General features: G+C 43.5%; 1 protein-coding gene and 1 pseudogene across 1 annotated transcript in view; both read right to left on the reverse strand.

The window, feature by feature from the left end:
- Positions 1-3,621: 3,621 nt before the first annotated feature.
- On the reverse strand, positions 3,622-18,722 carry LOC133756436 (histone H1.0-like; annotated as a pseudogene).
- Positions 17,788-23,332, reverse strand: part of CDKAL1 (CDK5 regulatory subunit associated protein 1 like 1) — a 737,125-nt gene continuing 731,580 nt past the window's right edge. Inside the window, exon 15 of the mRNA XM_062185315.1 lies at positions 17,788-23,277. Within this exon, the coding sequence (XP_062041299.1) occupies positions 23,107-23,277 (171 nt within the window). The 3' untranslated portion in view covers positions 17,788-23,106. The remainder of the gene's footprint in view (positions 23,278-23,332) is intronic.

The raw sequence follows: 23,332 nt of genomic DNA on the forward strand, positions 1-23,332 counted from the left end.
CACGTCTGTAGAGGATTAAAATGACCTGCTCTCTGAGTTAGACTGTCTGAGAAGTTCTTCCCTGGCTCCGTTTGGAATAGAGAGAATCTGGAATTACTACATTTGAGGGCAGCGCATTGAGAGATGGAGGAAATTATCTGTAGAGAAGACTTGGCCAGGATTACGCAGTACTGAAGTCCACGTTTATTTCTTCTGCTGAAGGCTAGAAAGGAAAGAGAAGGGGCCAAGGAGGATATTTAAGAACCAACATTAATAAGCTGTGGCACTGCCTTTTTATTTTAGAAATGAGAGAAAATTCAGATACGGACTCGGCTTTTCCTCACTTGATGATCTTTAGGGCAAATTTTATGTGCATGTCGGAGGTCACTTTTCCGGTTAAAGGGAACTTTCCTATACAGGGAATTGGTGCCCAGACTTTTCTGCCCTTTCAATAAAAGGGAGTGGTAAGGGTGTGGGTTTGTTTTTGCTGTTTTGAGTGTTGTCTTCTCTCATTACTGTTGAGTTGACTAATTTATTTAAAGCCTGACGCTGACATCTTCCAGTATCAGTAAAATTTTATGCTCCTCCAAATTCCTCTGGGTGCCAGAGTTTGTTTTGCTTTTTCTCCAAATGAACAGAAACTTCCTTTAACTATCGTTTAAGTAAAAGCCTGCTAATGTGCCTGAGAAGCGGCAGATGATGGCCCAAGTGCTTGGGCCCCCAACACCCATGGGGGAGACCCAAATGGAGTTCCAGGCTCCTGGTTTTGGCCTGGCCAAGCCCTGGTTGTTACGTTACATTTAGGAAGTAAACCAGCAAATCGAAGATCTTTCTCTTTGTCTCTCCCTTTCTGCCACTCTACCTTTCAAATAAATAAAAATAAACCTTAAATATCTTAATGAGCATGAGAAAGGAATTTGTAGAAATATAGTCCCAATTGATAGTGGTTTAAAATACCCTTAATTAATAGATAGCAAATCAAGTCCTTCAAGAGGGTAAAAAAATTTGAATGAGTCATTAGATTTTTCTTTTGTATATCTGCTGTGCTGTTGAGACATGCTTTTATGATGATGGTTATTTCGCCTTTTTTTTTTTTTTTTTTGACAGGCAGAGTGGACAGTGAGAGAGAGAGAGACAGAGAGAAAGGTCTTCCTTTTTGCCATTGGTTCACCCTCCAATGGCCGCTGCAGCTGGCGCATCTCGCTGATCCGAAGCCAGGAGCCAGGTGCTTCTCCTGGTCTCCCATGGGGTGCAGGGCCCAAGCACTTGGGCCATCCTCCACTGCACTCCCGGGCCATAGCAGAGAGCTGGCCTGGAAGAGGGGCAACTGGGACAGAATCCAGCACCCCGACTGGGACTAGAACCCAGTGTGCCGGCGCTGCAGGCGGAGGATTAGCCTGTTGAGCCATGGCGCCCCGCTATTTCGCTTCTAATGCGGGACTCCCTTAAGTGTTTCCTGTAGGACTGATCTGGTGGTGAACTCCTTCAGGTTTGCTTGCCATGGAAAGTCTTTATTTCTCCGTAATTTCTGCTGGATGACTCAATATTCCTGGCTGGTGGTGTGTTTCGTTTTGGACTTCGCACGCTTCATCCCATTCTCTCCCAGCCTGCAGAGTTCCAACAAGGAAGTAGTCTATTGTTACTCTGATGGAGATGGCCTTGTAAAAGACTGGATGCTTTTCTCTGGCTGCTTCTAGAATTCCTTTGTCTGGTGGTGTAGTTGTTTGACAGTGTTTGATCATTCTTGGTTGTCTCTGTTAGGGGTCCTCTGGACTTCTGGACCTTACGGTGATTATTTATATGCCTTTTCCCTTGTCGCCTCCTGGAACTCCCTAGTGTAGAGGTTTGCTCACTTGACAGTGCCCTATAAGCCTTGAAGTCTTGGTTTCTTTCTTTAAATGTAACTTGCCCTTTGACTGGATTCAAGCTTACCAATTCTTCCTTTTGCCTGCTCCATTCTGCTTTCAGGCCTTCCAACTGCATTTTAAATTTCATTTATTGAGTTCTTTAGCTCTAAGGTTTCTGATTGGTTCTTATCATCTGTGTCATTGCTGGATTTCTCATTCATATCATGAATTGAGCAGTCTTTCTGGTGTCTTTGAATTGCCTGTCTATTCTGTTGCATCTCAGTAAGTTTCTCTAAAATTATTCTTTTTAAAAATTTATTTTACATGAAAGGTGGAATTACAGGGAAGAAGATGGGGGGAGGGATAGGGAGAGAATCTTCTATCTGCTGGTTCACTCCCCAGAATGGCTAGGATGGCTGGAACTGTGCCAGTCTGAAGCCAGGAACTGGGAACTTCTCCTTGGTCTCCCATGTAGGAGCCCAGGGATTTGGGTCATCTCCCACTGCCTTCCAGGTCACATTTAGCTGAGAGCTAGATCAGAAGTAGAGCAGCCAGGACTCGAACCAGTACTCATATGGGATGCCAGCACTGCAGGCAGCAGCTTAACCTGCTATGCTATGGTGCTAGCCCCTGTTTAAAAGTTTTAAGATTACAAAGACACAGCAAAACTTTCCCTGCACAAGTAATACTTCTTCTAAAAGTTGGGCAGTGACACAACTGCCCAATTTTCCTATTTTATTCAAACATAAAGAAGCATCAGTGTATAGGATTTTTAGTCTCCTAGATCCCATTGTGAAACATCTAAGTACTAGTCTTAGGTATGTAAAACTGACTCCCGACCTTTCACCCAAACTTTCCACTCCTGCTAAAGATGAGACTTTGCTCGTCTCCCCTCATGGCTGGCTTTGTGGTACAGTGGATTAAGCTGCTGCCTGGGATACTGGCATCCCATAGAGGGACCAGTTCTTGTCCTGGCTGCTCCATTTCCTACTAATGTGCTATTTGGGGAGTGAACCAGAGGATATCTGTCTCTCTCTCCCTCTCCATAAGTCTCTCCTTTCAAGTAAATACAATTTAAAAAAAAAAAGAGAGACTTTGCTGAAGCCATGAAGACCTCCGATGCTAGTTCCAGCTGTCCTTGAACCTCCATCCCCAGCCTTAAGACAAAGGGGAGGCCACAAGGACAGACTAAGACCGGAGACGGAAGCTGTGTTTGGACCCTGTGGCACATCCCTCCTCTATCTCCCCACCTCTTCCCACCTCTGGGATTTGGAAGTCAGCCCACAAAAGATTCATTTTTTTCTACCTCTTTTCTTGGCCATGCACCACTGCCTGTCCTCCAAGCCAAAGGTTCCAAAACCCTCACAAGGGGTGCCCAACTTGAAGAAAATTCTGCTCATCCCAAAGAGTCCTACAAACCTTATAATCCCCTCTCATCTGACCAGAACAAAGTGCTTTTCCTGTTCTCTCCCCCCTCCCATTTACCTTCACAGCAAAAGAAAAAAAACTAACAAAACACACAAATCCACACAAACCCTTAAATCATTAAGATTTACTGATAATCAACAAAACAAAATAGAAGTGGATTCTCATCATTACAGAGATGTGTTGTGCTTGTACAACCATTTAAGGAAAACAGAATTATTCCCTGATTTCTGAAGAATCCAAATTCTGTCTTTTATACAATCAGAAAGTGGCAGGGGATCATAGAAAAGGACCAAGAGAGAAGAAAGAAGAAACCTATTTACAGAAAACAGGGGCCAGGAAGGAATGTCTAGAAGAAAAGCCTCAGTTGTCATGTCTTCTGGCCAGTCCTCCTGGCACTGGACTTGGCTTTGAGCTTTACTGGTTTGGCCTTTTGGAGAGTTGACAGTCTTGGAGTTTTTGCTTTCATGGGTGTGACAGCCAGTGTCGTCTTGGCCTTGAGTTCCTTGCATGGGGCTTTGAAGGCAGCCTTCTTGGGCTTGGTGGCCTTCTTTGGCATGGCCACCTTTTTGAAGGCCACTGAACTCTTGGTGTTGCCCAGGTGGAATGACCCAAAGGCACTTACCCCTTTGGTCTGCTTGGGGACACCAGTGGTGATGCAGGGCTTGGTTGACAAATCAATCTGCAAGTTGCTGTTCTCACTTGTAGTTGGTGTTGATATGCTAATGGATAGACAGGTGTAAGGAATCGGCATGGTTTCTCTCCTCCTGGATGCCAGGCACAATCCTGTCTGAATACCTGGGGTGGTCTGTGGGCTTCTTGGAGGCCTTGGCCTGATTGGGTTTGGCTGCAGAGTGGACATACAGTTCTCAGGCTTGATAACCTGCCTTTGTAGGCGCTGTTTAAGGTGCCTTCCAAAAGGGCCAGCCCTCAATGGAGTCTGAGCAAAGCCTGACTCAGACCTGATCCCAGGTCACTGTCTATCACATCGGTCCCAAGTCTGCCTCTCGGGGGTACCAGCAAGGAGTCCCTGCCTCTTGACCCTGGCATGAGGCACAGGAGGACTTACTGGGCCGCCTCTAGGTGGCCCAGCCCTTCCAATCTGTTGCTCAGTCTTGGTACCTGCCTCTGCATCTGATTCCCACCAGTTTGTTCATGGTAAATCAGAGAGACAGGGAGAGGCCTCCTTGGGGGGATTAGATGGGACAGGGGGTAGCACTTGTGGCACAGTGGGTTAAGGTGCTGCCTGCAACGATGGTAAGGGTGCCTGCTTTGAGTCCTGGCTATTTTGCTTCAGATCCATCTTCCTGCTAATGTGCCTGGGAGGCAGCAGGTGATGGCCAAAGTGCTTGGACACTTGCCACTTATATGGGAGACATGGATGGAATTTTTGGCTCCTGGCTTTGGCCTGGCCCAACCCTGGCTGTTGTGGCCATTTGAGGAATGATGGAAAATCTTTCTCTGTCTCTCTCTCTATGGTTCTACCTTTCAGGTAGGTAGGTAGGTAGATAGAGATCTTTTTAAAAATGGGCTCTGGAATACATGAAAAAATGGTGACACTTGATAAATCGCCTGAGGTCAGTGGGCTTTGGCTCAGAGTGAAAGACCAAGTGGTGCATTTGCATAATATGTGCCTGGAGAGGCTATAACCTAAACCTCAAAGTTCAACTGGTGGATATTTGGTGTGAAGAAGAGGCATCCAATTAGTCTCCAGGCCCATGCCAAGCCCATTTCCTAGCAAACCTTTGAAAACCCCCAAATTCTGCTATTACTTTGTGGAAATCCAGTGGACATACTGAGGTCTCATTCCCATTTACTCATTCACTTCCTCATTCAGAACTAAGCCTCCACTCTGACATAGAATAATCGCATCACACGATGGTGCATATGCTAAAAACAACTGCATAGTTAAGCCTGGCATTTAACCCCCAAACATCTAAACACCAAAGAGAATTCTTGGGAGACTTGTTCAGAAATGCGCCCAAATGAGAGGGGTGACCTTGGGCAAGTCACGTAATTGTTCCATCTGTAGAACAAGGTGGGAGGGGGTGTCCACATATGTGGTCTCTTGGAGCCCCTCGCTCTTCCTCTAGGCTGAGCTGCGGGTTTGTGCCCCCTGTATTTTTCTTTCTTTCTTTCTTTCTTTCTTTCTTTCTTTCTTTCTTTCTTTCTTTCTTTCTTTCTTTCTTTCTTTCTTTCTTTCTTTCTTTCCTTCCTTCCTTCCTTCCTTCCTTCCTTCCTTCCTTCCTTCCTTCCTTCCTTCCTTCCTTCCTTCCTTCCTTCCTTCCTTCCTTCCTTCCTTCCTTCCTTCCTTCCTTCCTTCCTTCCTTCCTTCCTTCCTTCCTTCCTTCCTTCCTTCCTTCCTTCCTTCCTTCCTTTTCTATTCTTTCCTTTCCTTTCCTTTCCTTTCCTTTCCTTTCCTTTCCTTTCCTTTCCTTTCCTTTCCTTTCCTTTCCTTTCCTTTCCTTTCCCTTTCTTTTCTTTCCTTTCCTTTCCCTTTCTTTTCTTTCCTTTCCTTTCCCTTTCTTTTCTTTCCTTTCCTTTCCCTTTCTTTTCTTTCCTTTCCTTTCCCTTTCTTTTCTTTCCTTTCCCTTTCTTTTCTTTCCTTTCCCTTTCTTTTCTTTCTTTTCTTTCTTTCTTTTCTTTCTTTCACAGGCAGGGTGCACAGTGAGAGAGACAGAGAGAAAGGTCTTCCTTTACTGTTGGTTCACTCCCCAATGGCCGCTGTGGCCGGTGCACCGCGCTGATCCGAAGCCAGGAGCCAGGCGCTTCCCTGGTCTCCCAGGCGGGTGCAGGGCCCAAGGACTTGGGCCATCCTCCACTGCACTCCCTGGCCACAGCAGAGAGCTGGACTGGAAGAGGGGCAACCGGGACAGAATCCAGTGCCCCAACCGGGACTAGAACCCGGTGTGCCGGCGCCGCTAGGCAGAGGATTAGCCTAGTGAGCCGCGGCACTGGCCGTGTCCTCTGTATTTTCAAGACCATGGCCCCCACATACCAATTGCTTTTCATTGGGCGCTGAGAAAGAGCAGTCTTTCTGTAACACCTACTCAGATCTCAACTCACATTTCAGATAGTACTGTGAAGACGTCTAAATTCCCTGATTTGTTACAAAGAAGCGGCCTGTTTAGGATTGATTACCAGAAGGCAGCCAGTGGTGACTTTTTGGGGCCTTAAATTTGTGACTTGGATGTTGGGTTGCCACAGGTTTTGCTTTTAATATTAATTGGAGTGACTGCCACACCTCAGATAGACAGCGTGACCGTGCCACGTAGCGTGAGGGAAGCTGGTGTTAAATTGCCTGCGTTTTTTTCCCCTCCACTCTCCTTTTGATTTCTATGTCTAAAGGCGTTAAAAATATTCCTCAACCTGAACTACAACATTTTTAGCTGCCGAATTTTTTTTTTTTGTAGCTTTTTATACTTCTTTTGGCCCAAGGCAATCTGGCTTGATAAGATTACATTTTTTTAGACTGGTGTCCAACCGATTTTTTCGTAAGATTGCTTTGGAACTTTCAGCCTCTCTGCTTTTGCAAATCTTGGAGGATGTCGGGTTAAAAGGAAAAAAAGAGAAGAGTGACCCTAATTGAAGGCTTAAGAATCTTGCGTTGAATGCATGGGGTTAGAGATCTGATACTTGGGAAGAATGTATGAGGGAAAAAACTTCTGGAGGCTCAGAAATGAAAAGGTATGAAATTGGGGAAGAGATGGAAGTTGTCAAGGAAAACAGCCACAGGAGACCTTCTTTGGGGGGCTTACAGATCATTCTGTTAAAACACCATGTGCAGCCCGTCTTGGATGTTTCTCATGTCAAACATTTAAAGGCAGAACATGAAAGATCCCGTCTCCTTTTCTCTACCATCGTGGTGAGCATGCCTGTCTCCCCTCTTCACCATGACTTCACTAGAATTTAGATCAAGAGATTCCTGGCCAACCATCACATGAACATTATCCCATTCCCTAATGAATTTGGGTGAGAACTCTAATACAATTGGGCACAGCTCCGAGAGGAGACACTGGGAAGAACCAGGCTGGGTCTAGGAGGTGCCTTGTGTGAGATGGTGCACGTATTTGTGCTGTGTCAAGGTCACCATCAGAGAAAGCTAGAAAAGTCACCACTGCCTGGACAGGCAGATGGACATATTTTATTGGGACCATGGTTTTTTTCTTGTTTCAAAGATCTGCACGATTATGTTGGTTTAGTGATAAACATATGAAATCTTTTGGGGAAAAATAGAGGTCATTTACTTCCTCTCAAGGGGACCCAGACTCTCTAAGCTCCATCTCTTTGACTTCTGATTTTACTCTCAGATATGAGACCAAATGAGACATGATACTGACTACTCGCCATTGATTCTTGGGAATAGTGAGCTGTATTATGTTTCCTTACTTGGGTCCAAAACATGGAGTTGAGACCAAATGTTATTTTTTCCTGTCTTAGGCAACAGTTTAGCAAGAATCAGGAATTCAGTTTTCTTGGGAAGTTTGGAGCTGAGGGTAGCAGACCAAAGAGTGGTGTCTATGGTAGCAGAAGTTTTCCCTTTGTTATTCAAATAGCACCAAGTAAGTTCGCAAAAATCACACAGGCTGAAAACCCAAAAAACAAGAACAAAAAACCAGGAACATCTGCCCCCTAAGATTATACTCTGAGATAATTCTTGAGGCCTTTTGGGTTAAGCACACACATCCATTTATTAAGAATATAAGTGTATGAATTCTTAACTGAGCAGGTGTAGTAACAGAACTTGAGAAATGGAAGAGCAACACAAGCTACAGTCCATTGCTTCCACCGCAGTAGATAAGCAGAGAAGGTAGCAGGTGCTGGAGGGATAGAGGGTTGCTAGGTCCCCAGAAGCTATTCAGGGTGGAAGTGCCACAGCAAAGCTTAAGTGAGGATCAACAATGCTGAACTGCAAAGACAGGAGTTTGCCTCTTACTGATGCACTTTCTTAATTGAAATAAGGATGGGATCCACACAACCAGTTGCAGCTATGTGTTACAACAGCAACTGCCTAAAAATCAAAACACCGGCATCTGCAGTATTGGCGTCAGCAACGGTAATGGTGAGACCAAGAAGCACCACCACCTGCGTAAGCTGAGGCTTGTGGACAAGTCTCCTGGAAGGAACACACTTGTAAACTTGGCAGCAGATAAAACACTGAAACCGAGGAAGAGTTAAATCTCTTCCTAAGTCTTGCTTAAGAAAGTGATTACTACGCTGTCTCTTTCCAAAAGTGTCAGTGTAGGGTGAGGTGCCTAGTGGCCTGGGCCATCGACCAGAGAGCCAGCTGTCCTCTGCTTTGTTAGTGGACTCTCTTCACAGCCTGCAGTGTTAGAAGCAGGCACGGCTCTTCCCTGACTGCCTCATTGAGTCCTGAGCGTGGCCGCGAAGTCCTCACAATGTGGCCTGAGTTTCTTAGCCTAATTTCCAGTCATTTCCCTTATATGAAGACACTTCCAAAAGTTCATGGAAAATGGAATGAAAATGTTTTTAATGCAAAACATTTTTTAAATCCATGCATAGTTTTCTCATAATATACATTTTCCACAAACTTTTTGAAGACTCCTTGCATACATGGATTCCAAAGATTCTTTTGTACCATAATCTACTTTTAATTCCATTTTCCACGACCATTTGAAGTATGTTATTTGTACCACAAACTTTGTCATCATTACTCAACAGTAACTCTTTTCCCTCTCTGTTCAGCCTTGGACATCCGCTGTTCTGTCTCTATGAATTTGACTATTTTAGGTGCCTCATGTAAGTGGAGCTTCATAATAGTTGTCTTTCTGTGTCTGACTTCACAAAGTGTAATATTTTCAGGGTTCATCCATAGGGTAGCATATAACAGAATTTCCCTCCTTTGTTAAGGCTGAAAATTTTGTATGTTCTTTTATGCATTCATCTGTCAATGGACATTTTGGGATATTTCCACCTTTTAGCTACTGTATGAGTATTGGTGTACAGACATCTGTTTGAGTCCTTGCTTTCAATTCTTTTGGATCTATATTTAGGGATAGAATTGCTAGGTCTTAGGTTTTGGCTTATATTTTGTATGGTGCAAGTGTTGTGGCCTGTATCCAATATCGGAGTGTGGGTTCAAGTCCTAGCTACCCCACTTCCTTTCCAGCTTCCTGCTAATGCATATACTGGGAGGTAGCAGATGATGACACAAGTACATTAGTCCCTGCCACCCACGTGGGAGACACAGATGGCGTTCTGGGCTTCTTGTCTAGTGCTGGCTGTTGTGGGCATTTGGGGAGTGATCCGGCAGGTGGAAGCAGGTGGAAGATATTCTCTCTCTCTCTCTCTCTCTGTCACTCTGCCTTTCAAATAATAAAAATAAATAAAATTTTTGAGGAATTACCAAGTCATTCTCGATAGTGGCTGTATCAATTTTATATTTTCACCAAAAATGTATTAGGGTTCCAATTTCTGCAGTCCTCACTGATTGGTTTCTGTTGGGCTTTTTCGGTTTATCTAATTTTATTTCTGGATAGCTGCCATCCTAATGGATGTAAGATAATACCTCACTGTGATTTTGATCTGCATTTCTCTAAAGACCAACAATGTTGAACATCTTTTCATGTGCTTAGTGGCATTTGTATGTATTCTTCCAAGGAATGTCTATTCAATCCTTGACTCATTTTGCATTGCGTTTTTTGGTTTTGAATTGTAGGATTTCTTTAAATACTCTGGATGTTTATCCCTTGTCAGATGTGTGATTTGCAAATATTCTCTCCTGCATGTTGTCTGTTTGTATTCTTAGTGATATCCTTTGATGCATGAACACTCTTATTTTGATGAAGTCCAATTTATCAATTTTCTTTTGTTATCTGTACTTCTGACATCATACCTATGAGATCATTGTCAAATTCAATGCCATGAACATTTTCCTTATTTTCTTAGAGTTTTATAATTTTAGCTGTTAGGTTTAGGTATTTGACTTCCTCTTGGTTAATTTTTCATGTGTGATTTAAGGTAAAGGTGCAACTGTATTCGTTTGCATGTGGTTATTCAGATTTTACTACCACAGTTATTAAAAGGTGCCATCGCTTTTAATAATCTTGGCACAATATCAAAAATCAGTTGATGAGGGAGCCGGCATTGTTGTGTAATGGGTAAAGCTGCCACTGTGATTCCAGAATCCCATATGGGAGCCAGTTCATGTCCTAAGCTGCTTCACTTCCAATCCAGCTCTCTGCTGTGGCCTGGGAAAGCAGAAGAAGATGGTCCAGGTGCTTGGGTCCCTGCACCCACGTGGGAGACCTGGAAGAAGCTCCTAGATTCAGTCTGTCCCAACCCTGGGTGTTTTGGCCATCTGGAGAGTGAACCAACAGATGGGAGACCTTTCTTTCTGTCTCTGTGGCTCTGACTTAAATACATAAATATTTTTTTAAAATCAGTTGATGCTATATGTGAGATTTTATTTCTAGGCTCTCTTCCATCCTATTCCATTGGTCTGTATGTATGAACTTAAGCCTGTATTATGCTGTTTTAATCATTGTAGCTTTATTATAAGTTCTGGAGTTGAGACATGTGGTTATTCCATCTTTCTTTTTCTTTCTTTTTTAAAAAGACTTTATTTATTTATTTGAGAGTTACAGTTACAGACAGAGGGAGAGACAGAAAGGTCTTCCATCCACTAGTTCACTTCCCATATGGCTGCAACACCAGAGCTGAGCTGAGCCAAAGCCAGGAGCCAGGTGCCTCCTCCTGCTCTCCCATGCAGGTGCAGGGGCCCAAGCACTTGGGCCATCCTCCAGTACTTTCCTAGGCCACCATCAGAGACGTGGATTGGAGGAGGAGCAGCTGGGACATGAATCAACACCCATGTGAGATGTCTGGTGCCACAGGTGGAGGCTTAGCCTACTACACCACAGCACTGGCCCCATTTATTCTTCTTTCTCAAGATTGGCATAGCTGTTTGGAATCACCTGTGATTCCAAATGAATTAGAAGTATGACTTGTTCCATTTCTAAAAAAGTTACTGGGATTTTGTTAGAAGTGCTATCAGAACAACACAAGGATAGCTGTTTACATGAGGGAAAACTGAGCCTTTCAGCACTCAGTGTGGTGTTATCTGAGTTTATCATAAATATTCTTTATCATTTTAAAGAAATTCTCTTCTATTCCTACTTTTCTGATGTTTTTCATTAGAAATGAACGTTGGACTTTATCAAATGCTTTTTCTGTGTCAGTTGAGATGGCCGTGTGTTTTCTTTCTTTGTTCTGTTCACTTGATACTCATTGACTGCTGGTCTTATGCTGAGTAACCTGTACATTCCTAGGATAAATCCCACTTGGTCCTCATAAATGTAAACAATTCTTTTAATATACTGCTGAATTCAGTTTTCTAATATTTTGTTGATACTGCATCTATGTATATATATATATATTTTTGACAGGCAGAGTTAGACAGTGAGAGAGACAGAGAGAAATGTCTGCCTTCCGTTGGTTCACCCCCCAAATGGCCACTACAGCCAGTGCGCTGTGCCGATCTGGAGCCAGGAGCCAGGTGTTTCCTCCTGGTCTCCCATGCGGGTGCAGGGCCCAACCACTTGGGCCATCCTCCACTGCCCTCCCGGGCCACAGCAAAGCTGGACTGGAAGAGGAGCAACTGGGACAGAATCTGGTGCCCCAACCAGGACTGGAACCTGGGGTGCTGGCGCCACAGGTGGAAGATTAGCCAAGTGAGCCGTGGCGCCTGCCTATGTATATATTCTTAAGGGTTATTGGTTTGTAACTTTCCTTTCTTGTGATTTCTTTGGTTCTGGTATCAGAGTGATGTTGACCTCAAAGAACAGGTTAGTCAGTGTTCTCTCATCAATTTTAAAAAAGGGCTTAAGAAGGATGGTGTTAAGTCTTTAAATGTTTGGTAGTTTTTATCTCTATAGCCATCTGGGGTCTAGGCTTTTCTTCATTGGGAATATAGTGCCTTTTTCATGCTGTTCAGAGGATAGTCTGGTTTTGAGGGAACAAAAGTCTTATTCTAAGGAATTTCCTTGAGAGAGCCAAGCAAGGTCCCACAAAGGGAATTTTCCCAAGGACTCCTATCATTACACGGAATTCAATCTTATGCTTCACTTGGCAGGTATGCTTAAATTACTCCTGGTTATTTCAAAACAAACTACTCTGCAAGGGTAAATATAGCACATAATACCCTCCTACAAGGGAAGACTTCTTGCTGTTCACAAGACAGCATGGAGAAATACTTTCAGGATTGAGTGTGTCCTGGAGTCATTTCACAGTGATAGCCTGAGGGAGATAACACTCCATTTAAAAGTAAGCTGTGGTTCATAATTAGGTTTGCTTCTTACGTACCTACCACATGGATGACATGGTATCACTTACAGGGGTTGGACTCAAGTATAAAAAGTCACAAGTAAATAGCACACTTGATATCTACTTGAAAAATTTTTTGTTTAAAAACCTCATGTTTTATTCCTCTCTGTAGATGTTGGGGTAGAAACAGAAGTTAAAACCTTGGGCCTTGATATCAGACAATCTGAGATAAAATCAGATGAATTAGGCATATTGAACACAGATTAGATCAACTAAGGAGTTAGAAAATTCTGAAGAACTGGAATTTTTGAGCTATAATCGTGACCTAAGGTAGTCCCTACTTCGTCGTCTTTTGTTCTACTGGTCCAGAAAGTAGGAAGATCTCAAGAAATCAGGTGGACCCTTTGCTTTACCTTCTACACACTTATGAGATTATATTTGGTTGTAGGACTCCAGGAAACAGCAGTGGAAAGAAATAAAACTGATAGAAAACTAATCAAGAATAATGGTGTCCCTATTTCCTTTTACCCCCAAGACGAGTTGGGGGCCCCTTCCAACCTGTACTGTGGAAAGTCTCCTTTTCGACCTTAGGGTCACTCAGATCTGTGCTCCCTTCTGCTCATTTCCTCAAACGCAGCCACAATCCATTTTCTTTTAATTTTTCTTCTTTTGCTTCACTTGTTAGAATCAGACTCTAAGTCCCCTGAGGCAGAAGTCTATGTATTCTATACATAATTCTGTTGGGTGGTCATGTGTTCTTGTCAGAATTTAAAATGCCTATGTCATTTAGAATATTGAATTTCATCTTTAAATGGCTAATGTAATCATGGAGAGAGGGGAAATGATGTGTGTCAAGGATGTAGTATTTTATAGACATGATCTCACTTCATTGTCCAATGACCCTCCAATGGAATCTGATCCCTATTTTATAGATGAAGCTAAAAAAAAAAAAGAAAAAGGAAAAACAAACAAAGTGGCTTGGCTGGAATTTAAGGCAAGGGTTTACTGATGTCAGAAATCTCATGCTCTTTCCTTAGATTATCTGCTTCAGATTTGTATTGGAAACAAGTGAGACCTGAATCCAGTTGATTCAGATCCTTAACTGCTTTATAGTTTCAACATCATAAAAAAATCAAAATCAATGGTAAGTCGAGTATAAATTTACCAAACATGTGCTACTGATAAGCTAACTTTAAAATAAGAGGAAAATATTGTGAGACGTGATTAGTACCCCAGAGTAAATATAAGTTCGGCCTGAACCATGTAAATTAGGTTGTACCATGGAGGAGAGGTTCTCAGACTTTCTTGAGTCATAGAAACTCTAGGGCAAAAGAAACAGAAAACCATTCTGTTTACTAAGTAACTAGGTCCAAGCAACTTGCTAAGTATTTATGTCCTCAACTTTTCTAAGAACTGTTTGAAAAAATAATCCATGTAACCTGAACTGTATTTTTATTTCACATGAAAATTACCATAATTATTTATTAATGGCAGGTAACCATCTGTTGGGCAATGTCTCAACTATGAAATATAATCATCCTCTTGATTTTTTTTAAGATTTTTTTTTTTTGAGGATATCCAGGGCTTTATTTTGTAATGCAGAAGCCACACCGTGGCCCCAACCCCACTTCCCACCCTGCACTTCTTAAATGTTTATCACTAAAGATTTTTTTTTTTTATTTTTTGAAAGGCAGAGTTACAGAGAAAAAGAGAGGCAGAGAGAGAGAGAGAGAGAGAGAGAGAGAGAGAGAGTCTTCCATCCACCTGTTCACTCCCTAAATGGCCTCAATGGCCAGGGCTGGGCCAGACTGAACCTAGGAGCCAAGAGTTTTATCCCAGTCTCACATACTGGTACAGGGGCCCAAGCACTTGGCCATCTCCACTGCTTTCCCAGGTACATTAGCAGGGAGCTGGCTGGGAAGTGGGACAGATGGGATTCAAACCAGTGCCCATAAGGGATGCTGGCCCTGCAAGTGACAGATTAACCCTCTGCACCACCATGCCGGCCCCCCTTCATATCTTGTTCCATGGAGCTTTTCACTTGATATTTGCATTTTTCTATAGCCATTGCCAAAAATCTAGTCCATCTTTGTTAAAAAAAAAAAAATAAATGTTTATCTGACAGGCAGAGTGACAGAGAGAAGGAGAGATGAGGGGAATTAAGGGAGTGTGGAAAGATTAATCGATCTTCCATCAAATAGTGTACTCCCCAAATGGCCACAATAGCTGGGTCTCAGTCAGGCTAAGGCAGGAGCCAGAAATTCTATCCTGGTCTCCCGCATGGTGGCCTGGGTTCAGATATGTGGGCCATCTTTCTGACTTTTTGGGCACATTAGCATGAAGTTGGATCGGAAGTGGAGCAGCCAGGACTTTAGCTGACACTAAATGCTGGCATTCCAGGTGGTAGCTGAACCCACTGCACCACAACACTGGCCCCAAAAATCTAGTCTTAACAAAGATATGGTGTCATAAAAACACAAAGTTGTGCAGTCTGATGCTGAACACTGACATATTTAGAGCTAGTATTCTGCTGGATCTGATGGCTGCAGCTGTGTTTCCCTGACCAATTTAAAATATCCCAGGGCATTGCTGTGGGTTCACTAAGGGTGACTTGGGGGACCAGGTGAGCCTTCTCTTTATGTACATATTAATTTTTGTCATATTTAAGGTGTACAGCATGTTCTGACATGGGTATACAATGAGAGTCACTACTGGCAAGCAAATTAACATACCCAGCAATTTGGTTGTTGAAATCCTTAAGAACATCTCCTCTCCCTTTATTTTCCCTTCCTTCTCTCTCCTTTTTGTTCTCTTCCCTCCCTCATGCCTCATTTGTTTTCTATATTTGCTTGATGACACCAAAGCATCTCGAAGCTTCTATCATCACTTCAATTCTCCATGATATCTTAGAATAGACACGGAAATTGTCACTGACTGAGGTGACAAGTGGAAATCTAATGTCCAGACACGTGTTCCCAGCAACAACAAAAAAGCTGATACTGAAGGATTCCTTACGTTCTCACATGGATTATCTCACCATCAGAGCAGGGAAGGTAGGAAAGGGGAGAGAGATCAAAGGAAGCAAGAGGAGACAAAAAGATTGACTAATAAATCTTTATTTAAAAAGAGTATCAGGTGCCTTGCACATTTTTGGAAGAGGCCAACAATAGAGTGAAGGCCTGGACTCCTCGAACCCAGGCTTCCACACGGTCAACTGTGGATGCCAGAGGGGTCTTCATAAAGTTCATGGAAAATGTGTACTATGAGAAAAATATACATGGATTTCAAAAGTTTTTAGCACCAAATAAATAAATCTTAGCATGAAATAAATTTTAAAAATTTGTTGAATTAACATATAATACTTGTACATTTTTATGGGATACAACATATCTCAAAACATGTATATGGCAAATTGATCAAGTGGGGAGAAATTAGCATTTCCATTTCCTTTTCTTTATATTTGGAGCCTGCCAGCTCCTCTGTTTTAGTTGGTCATAAAGCAGACAACACATTCTTGTGAACTGTGGTTGCCCCACTCGGCTTTGATCTCTGTTGTGGGACCTATTACCACACATCCCTCTATAATTCCCCTCCTCCATCCCGATTCTCTAGTAATCACTGTTCTAAGTTCAGATTGACTTTTTAAAACTCCCATTTATGAAATGGAACATGTGGCTCTTTTGTCTTTCTGTCTCTGGCTTATTTCGGTTAACATAATAACATGTAGTTCATCCATTTCCCTGCAAACGTCAGGATTTCATTTTTTACGGTTGAAATGGACATTTAAATGACATACTCTTTATTCATCTATTGATAGACACCTAGTTCGATGCCGTATCGTGGTTGTTGTGGAGAGGACTGGAAATGCAGGTATCTATTTTACAGGCTGTTTTCATTTCCTTGGGATATATATACCCCCCAAAATAATAGGGTCATTATAGTAGATCTATGTTTATTTTTAAAAAGATTTATTTTTATTTGAAAGTTGGAGAGACACAGAGGGAAGGATCTTTGATCCACTGGTTCACTCCCCAGATGGCAGCAACAGCAAAGGCTGGGACAGGCCAATGCCTGGAGCCAGGAGCTTCTTCCAGGTTACCTACATGGGTGCAGGGTCCCAAACACTTGGGCCAACATCTGCTTTTCCAGACCATTAGCAGGAGCTGGATCAGAAGTGAAGCTGCCATGACTCAAACTGGTGCCCCATGGGATGCTGGTGTTGCAGGCAGCAGCTTTATCACTATGCCACAACACTGGCTGCTATTTGTACTTTTTTTGGAAAACCTCTATACTCTTCTCATAATGGTTATATTAATTCGCATTCCCACCAGTAGTGTATATGGACTTCCCTTTGTCCACATCCTTGCCTGTATGTATTATTTTTTGTCACTTTGGTAATAGGCATTCTAAATGAAGTGAGATGATATCTCACTGTGATTTTGATTTTCACTTCCCTGATGGCTTATGATGCTGAGCATTTCTTCATACATTTGTTGGCCATGTGTATCTCTGCTTTTGAGAAATGCCTATTCAGATTCTTTGCCCATTTCTTAATTGGATTTTTTGGTTCATGCCTATTTCTTAACTGGAGGGTTTTTGGTGGTTGCTGTCCTTGGGTTTTTGAGTTCCTGTGTATTCTGGATATTAATCCTTTGTCAGATGCACAGCTTGTAAGTATTTTCCCCCATTCTATCTGTTGATTGTTCTCTGCTGTGTGTACAGTAACTTCTTAGTTTAATATGACCCTATTTGTCTAGTTTTGATTTGTTATATATGTTTTTGGGGTCTTACAAAAAAAATCATCTACACTGATGCCTTGAAGTCCCATTTATTATCTTCTAGTTGTTCTATGGATTTAGATCTTCTTACATCTAGGTTTTCTATCCATTTTGGGTTGACTTTTATATAGGATGAGAGGTAGAGGTGAAGTTTAAATCTTCTACATATCAATATCCAGTTTTCCCAACAAAATCTATCAAGGAGACCATCTTGTCTCTAATATATATTTTTGCCACCTTTATTGAGAATCAGTAGACAACAGATGTCAGAATTCATTTCTGGGATCTATTCCGTTCCATTGGTCTGTGTATCTGTTTTTATGCCTGTACCATGCTGGTTTGTTTACAACATCTCTATAGAATGTGATGAGGTCAGATACCTCCAGCTTTTTTTAAAGATTTATTTTATTTTAAAGATTATTATTTAAGATTATATTTTATTAATTTATACATTATATATTAAGATTATATCATTTATTTTTTAAGATTTATTTTATTTATTTGAAAGGCAGCATTAGAGAGGAGGTAGGGAGAGATAGAGCAAGCTATCTTCTATCTGCTGGTTCATTCCCCAAATGGCCACAATAACTAGGACTGGGCCAGATTAAAACCGGGAGCTCCTTCCAGGTCCCCCAAGTGGCCAAAGGACTTAGGCCATGTTCTGCTGCTTTACCAGGCATATTAGCAGGGAGCTGGATCAGAAATGGAGTAGCTGGGACTTAAATGAGTGCCCAAATGGGACGCTGGCATTGCAAGTGGCAGCTTTACTGGCCAGGCCACAGTGCCAGCCCCAATCTTTGTTCTTTTTGTTCATGATTACATTGGTTATTTGGGGTTTCTCAATGAATTTTAGGATTGTTTTGTTTCTGTGAATAATGTCTAATTTTGATGGGATTATTTAATCTGTATATTCTTTGGGAATTATGGACATTTTAATGTTTTCTAAACAATGCACATGGAATGTCTTTCCATTTTTTTATCATCAATTTCTTTCATTAGTGTTTTGTAATTTCCATTGTACAAGTCTTTCACATCCTTGGTTAAATTTGTCTCACGGTGTTTTTTCATTCTTTTTCTAGGTCTCTGTCTCTTTGAGTTTCTCATTTACATCACACAGTTTTCCTGTCATTCAGTTGTCTGTCTGAATACTCGTGTATCTCTTGAGCATTCTTACAGCCATTCTTCTGAATTCTTTATCGGGCATCTTGTCAATCTCCATTTCGTTGGAGTCCATTGGTAAAACATTGTGTTCCTTGGGAGGCATCATGCCACCTTGCTTTTTCTTACTCCTGTGTTCAAATGCTGACATGGGTGCATCTGGCAGAGCGGTTGTTTCTGTCCCTTTTACAGAGTGGCATTCGTGGAGGGAGGCTTTTTCCTGCAAGGTGTCTTTGGATGTCTGTTTCATGTTCTATATTTTAGTTCCAGTTGGATGCCGTGTTGCAATCTCCCTTAACTTCCTCCACTAAAATTGAAGGCAGCCACAGGGGGTTATGGGATACTCCTCTCAGTCCCGCACGGGTCTCGGCAGCACTCAGTGGGGTGGGGCCAGAGCTGTGGGGGTGCTGGCCCTTAGTTGGTGGTTACTGAGTTCATAAGAGCACAGATCCATAGTTCCAGGGCAGTTGTACATGTCCCCTGGTGGAGGGATGTGACGTGGATTGCACGTCCTGCATGGATCACCACAGCACAAGTCTTAGGATTTCATACAATGCTTTCTTTCTCTGCCTTTTCCTTGACCAAGAATTCTCTGTGTGTTGTGCTGCCTGAGGCTTGGGGAAGACTGCATTGCCCAGTCTTGTGGTGTCCAACGCTGCAATGCTACATTGTACCTGTAGCCCACAGAATGTCAAAACTTGAGCACAGGTCTGCACCTGATCCTGGGATGGGTCTATAGGCTGGCTGTGAGTAAGGGGAAGAAGCACCGCTGAGCTCTATCTGGTGCTGTGTCTCAACACTGTGGGACTGGCATAGAGTTTCTTTTCTTTTCTTTTTCTTTTTTTTTTTTTTTTTTTGGCAGGCAGAGTGGACAGTGAGAGAGAGAAAGACAGAAAGGTCTTCCTTTGCCGTTGGTTCACCCCCCAAGTGGCCGCTGTGGCCGGCGTTGCACCGATCCAAAGCCAGGAGCCAAGTGCTTCCTCCTGGTCTCCCATGTGGGTGCAGGGCCCAAGGACCTGGGCCATCCTCCATTGCACTCCCGGGCCACAGCAGAGAGCTGGACTGGAAGAGGAGCAACCGGGACAGAATCCAGTGCCCCGACTGGAACTAGAACCCAGGGTGCCAGCGCCGCAGGCGGAGGATTAGCCTATTGAGCCGTGGTGCCGGCCGGCATTGAGTTTCAAGGGAAAGCCCTGAGCCCAAGTATTGGCTGGAGTCTTGCCCCTTAGACTGGGGTAGGCGTGGTGCACTCATTCATGTAGCCACCTGACTGTGCAGGGTCCACAAGGCTGTCTGTAGGCACTGATTTGGGAGCAGAGACCATGGGGTCCTGTCCAGCACTGAGTTTCCAGGTTAAGGCCTGGACCTCATTCCATCTCCTTTCCCCTAGTGAGAAACGAGGTGTCTCTGAGCTGCACTTGGAGCTGGAGGAGGGCTGAGGCAGGCATCTCTCTCCTTCCTGCCCTTGTCAATGTATCTTTTCTTATACGGAAACCAGGCATTCTGGTCTCTCACGTGGCGTCCTTAGCTCTTGTGAAGGTGGCTTGGTGCATTAATAGCTGTTCAAACTACTGTTTGTGTGGGGTGATAATCACTGGAATATCTCACTCAGACTCCTTACTCCACCACTACAACTGTTATTTAATGCCATTTTTTCTCCATAAAGTTTATGAAGTACCCTTGTATCTACTGGCGCAGGGCAAGTTTAGGTCAAACACAGGACAAGGGAGCAGGAAGATTTTTTAGTAGATGATTACAAGGTTTGGAATTGGGCTGTGTCTTAAGTCCCGCCTCTATAACTTAGTGGGTCTGTGTTGCTTGCATAAATTACTTCATCTTTTGAGGGTTAGCAGTTCTTCATTATCAATAATGCCTATCACAATGTGTCTTTGGGACTAATTAACAGCTGTTAATTAGTGCATATCATATCATCTAGCACATTTAAAGGCTACGCAGCTCATGGTTATCAATATTATTGTTATAAAAATGGGATTGCCCCATGGAAGTGGGAGAGAGAGGTCTGTAGAAAAGTATGAAAGATACAAAGGAAAAAAAATAGTAGGGAAGATCTTCAGAGTTCAAGTTAACTTGCTGGTGGGCATGCAAGTTGGTACAACCACTACAGAAAACTGTTCAGCTGTGTCCACTGGAGCTGAAATCTGCAAATACAATGACCCAGCAATTCCAGCCCTAAGCTTATAGCCACTTCATGAACACTTCCATATGTGTACCAAAACATGCTTATAGCTATGTTTCATAATAGCAAGCAAACTGGAAACAAACGTAGAAAGGATACAATGTGATACACTCATATGCATACAATGGGATACTACTCAGCAATGAACTTGAAGGAGTCAATGCTGCACACAGCCACTTAGATATACCTCACAATCAGCATTGAACAAAAGGAGGTAGACACAAAATAGTGATACTGTGTGACTCCATTTATATCAAGTTCATACACAGGCAATCGAATCTTACAGTGTCAGAGACAAGGTGGTGGTTAGCTTTGAGGGGGCAGGCTGAGTAGCTGGAAGCAGGTGTGAGGAGCCTCCCGGGGCTGGCTCCAATGTGTGTTCACTTTTGGAAGAATCCCTGTGATTTCTGTAGATTTTCATAAGGATGTTAGGCAACAAATTGGCCAAAGCACAGAGAGATCTCTTCATGGTTTTCCCTCTTAGCAGGGACAGAGGGGCACAGGATAAAAACCGATGTTGTTTCTAGGGGAAAACGTGGAAAGCAAACAGGAGGTACAGGTGCATTTACACCGATGGCAGGACACTTGACCTGCAGGTTGTGAGCTGAGCCATGCCATGGCACAACGCCCAGGTCCAGTGGTTCCACACAAGAACAGCACATTGCCTGCTCACTGGTGCATGCTGAGGGAGGCTTCACTCCAACACGTGGGTCCGTGACCACACCAGTGAGACAAGCACATGGTGGGCTGTAATGCAGACTCTGCCTGTCTCACGGGAAGACATACCCCTTCCATTTCACACTGCACTGGCTTACGCAAGCCACATGGGTGTGTGCCTGACTTCAAAGGGTTGGGAATGCAGCTGCGGGATCAGCCCCAGGCTTGATCTGGTTCAGAGTCCTGTGTGCAGAAAAACTGTGTATCTTACACCTACCCCCACGCTCCCCTCTTCCTCTGTAGCTGAAGGGCACAGAAAAGCAACAGCTGGGTTTCCAGACCCTTACTGCCACCCCAGGGTCACTGGAATGGTGACTGGGATCATGTGTGACCCAGTCCCGGCTGCAAGGCAGCGGCTCTGCTCCCTGTCTGGACCACAGAGCCAAAGGGGAGTTGCCCCCTCACAGGGGCAGGTGCTGATGGGGGGTGGAGCCTGCACAGCTGGAACAATACTTGAAGGCCCACACCCAGGCAAGAGCATGGCAGTAGCTGTCAGATGGGGGAGGGGAGAGGTGGAGAGCACAGGACTGGAGGGGATGAGAGGGAAATGGTGGAGAATTTGCTCTTTCGGTTACTGGTGTGGAAAGTTTCTTGTGTCCCATACAGTTTGACTCCAGGCTTTGCATGATATTTTTCCCTCCACAAGGTTTTTGTTAAATGAGCCACCTTGGTACTCGCTCCGTTATCCGCAAAGAAATGATCCACATACGGCTCAAGAATGGAAGCATCTTGTGCCACCCCTGCCCTGACTCCCACAGAGAAGTGAGGGGGCTCTGGAGTGGATGTTGGACTTGATCTTTTCATTATCAATGTGAGTTCCCCTCCCAGCACAAACTGGGCTCAGGAGAAATGTAGCAAGGGCTAAATATACATAAGTGTGTGTGTGTGTATTTAAATTCACCAGCTGACTTATTTAAATTTTAATATATGGATTCCATAAAAGGCAAGTAAGTGGGGTATGAGTTTAAAGATGAACACCGGATAACTGAAATTCGGATGAAGACTGCCTTTGCTTATTACACGGATGCCTTTTATTGCGCGGGAACTCGCTCCACTTAGTAAAGTCCAGCGGGGTCGGGCGGAAAGAAAAGTCACAAAAGGCGCACGGTTTGTTTTCGACAGATCCAGTTTTTTGGAGTTTGTAGATGCTATGGAGGTGGGTGATGGCTCACGTGTCACAAAGTGTTGCCAAGACTCCTTTAATTGGCAGCTTTTTCTTGGTGCATTCCAAAAAGGATTTGAGTTCCAAAAATAGGTTGTCTATAAAAATTTTTGGGAATACATCTGCTGTGAAAAAATAAGATGTTTGCAGCATTAGGACTCCAGACAATGCATGGGCAAGATGCACTTACAAATGTTGGTGAGAGGTTAAAAATTCTCCCACATAAGGAAAAGATGACCAGAGTCCTTGTACAATTAGGCTGCGACTTAGATTTCTTTTTTAAAATGCCACCACTCATATTTCTTGCTAAAAACAAACCAAAAGGAGTTTAATTTGAAAAATATGCTATGGCAGCTGCGATTAGGTTTCAGGTCAAATAACCAATGGGCTCTCCTCAATGTGAGCCAGGGTGAGCCTCATTAAGTTGTAGGCTGGAGAGGAGGCAGCGGGGACAGCACAAATGATTGCCCCTGGAGAAGTGATGTGGATGCCTTCCTGGTCGTTGCAGATTTAATTAGGGATTTATTCTTCTTCACGGACACTTCCTTCGGTTGTTTTCTAATTACAGACTCTCACTAAAAAAGCAGCAAGAAATGCCAGCAGAGCGAGGCCCACAGCAACCCTCAGGGCGCAGTCCTGATGCAGGCTTGGCGTGGGCCGCGTTGTCCTGGAACTCGCCGAGCCACGGGATGTTGGACTCAGGTGGTGCCCAAGCTTGTTTCTGAGTTCCTAATAAAGAGACAAAAACAGAGGGGAAATGACTAAGATGCAGAGACAGCCCTGG

This window comes from Lepus europaeus, chromosome 3, assembly GCF_033115175.1.
Source record: "Lepus europaeus isolate LE1 chromosome 3, mLepTim1.pri, whole genome shotgun sequence".
NCBI classification, from domain to species: domain Eukaryota; kingdom Metazoa; phylum Chordata; class Mammalia; order Lagomorpha; family Leporidae; genus Lepus; species Lepus europaeus.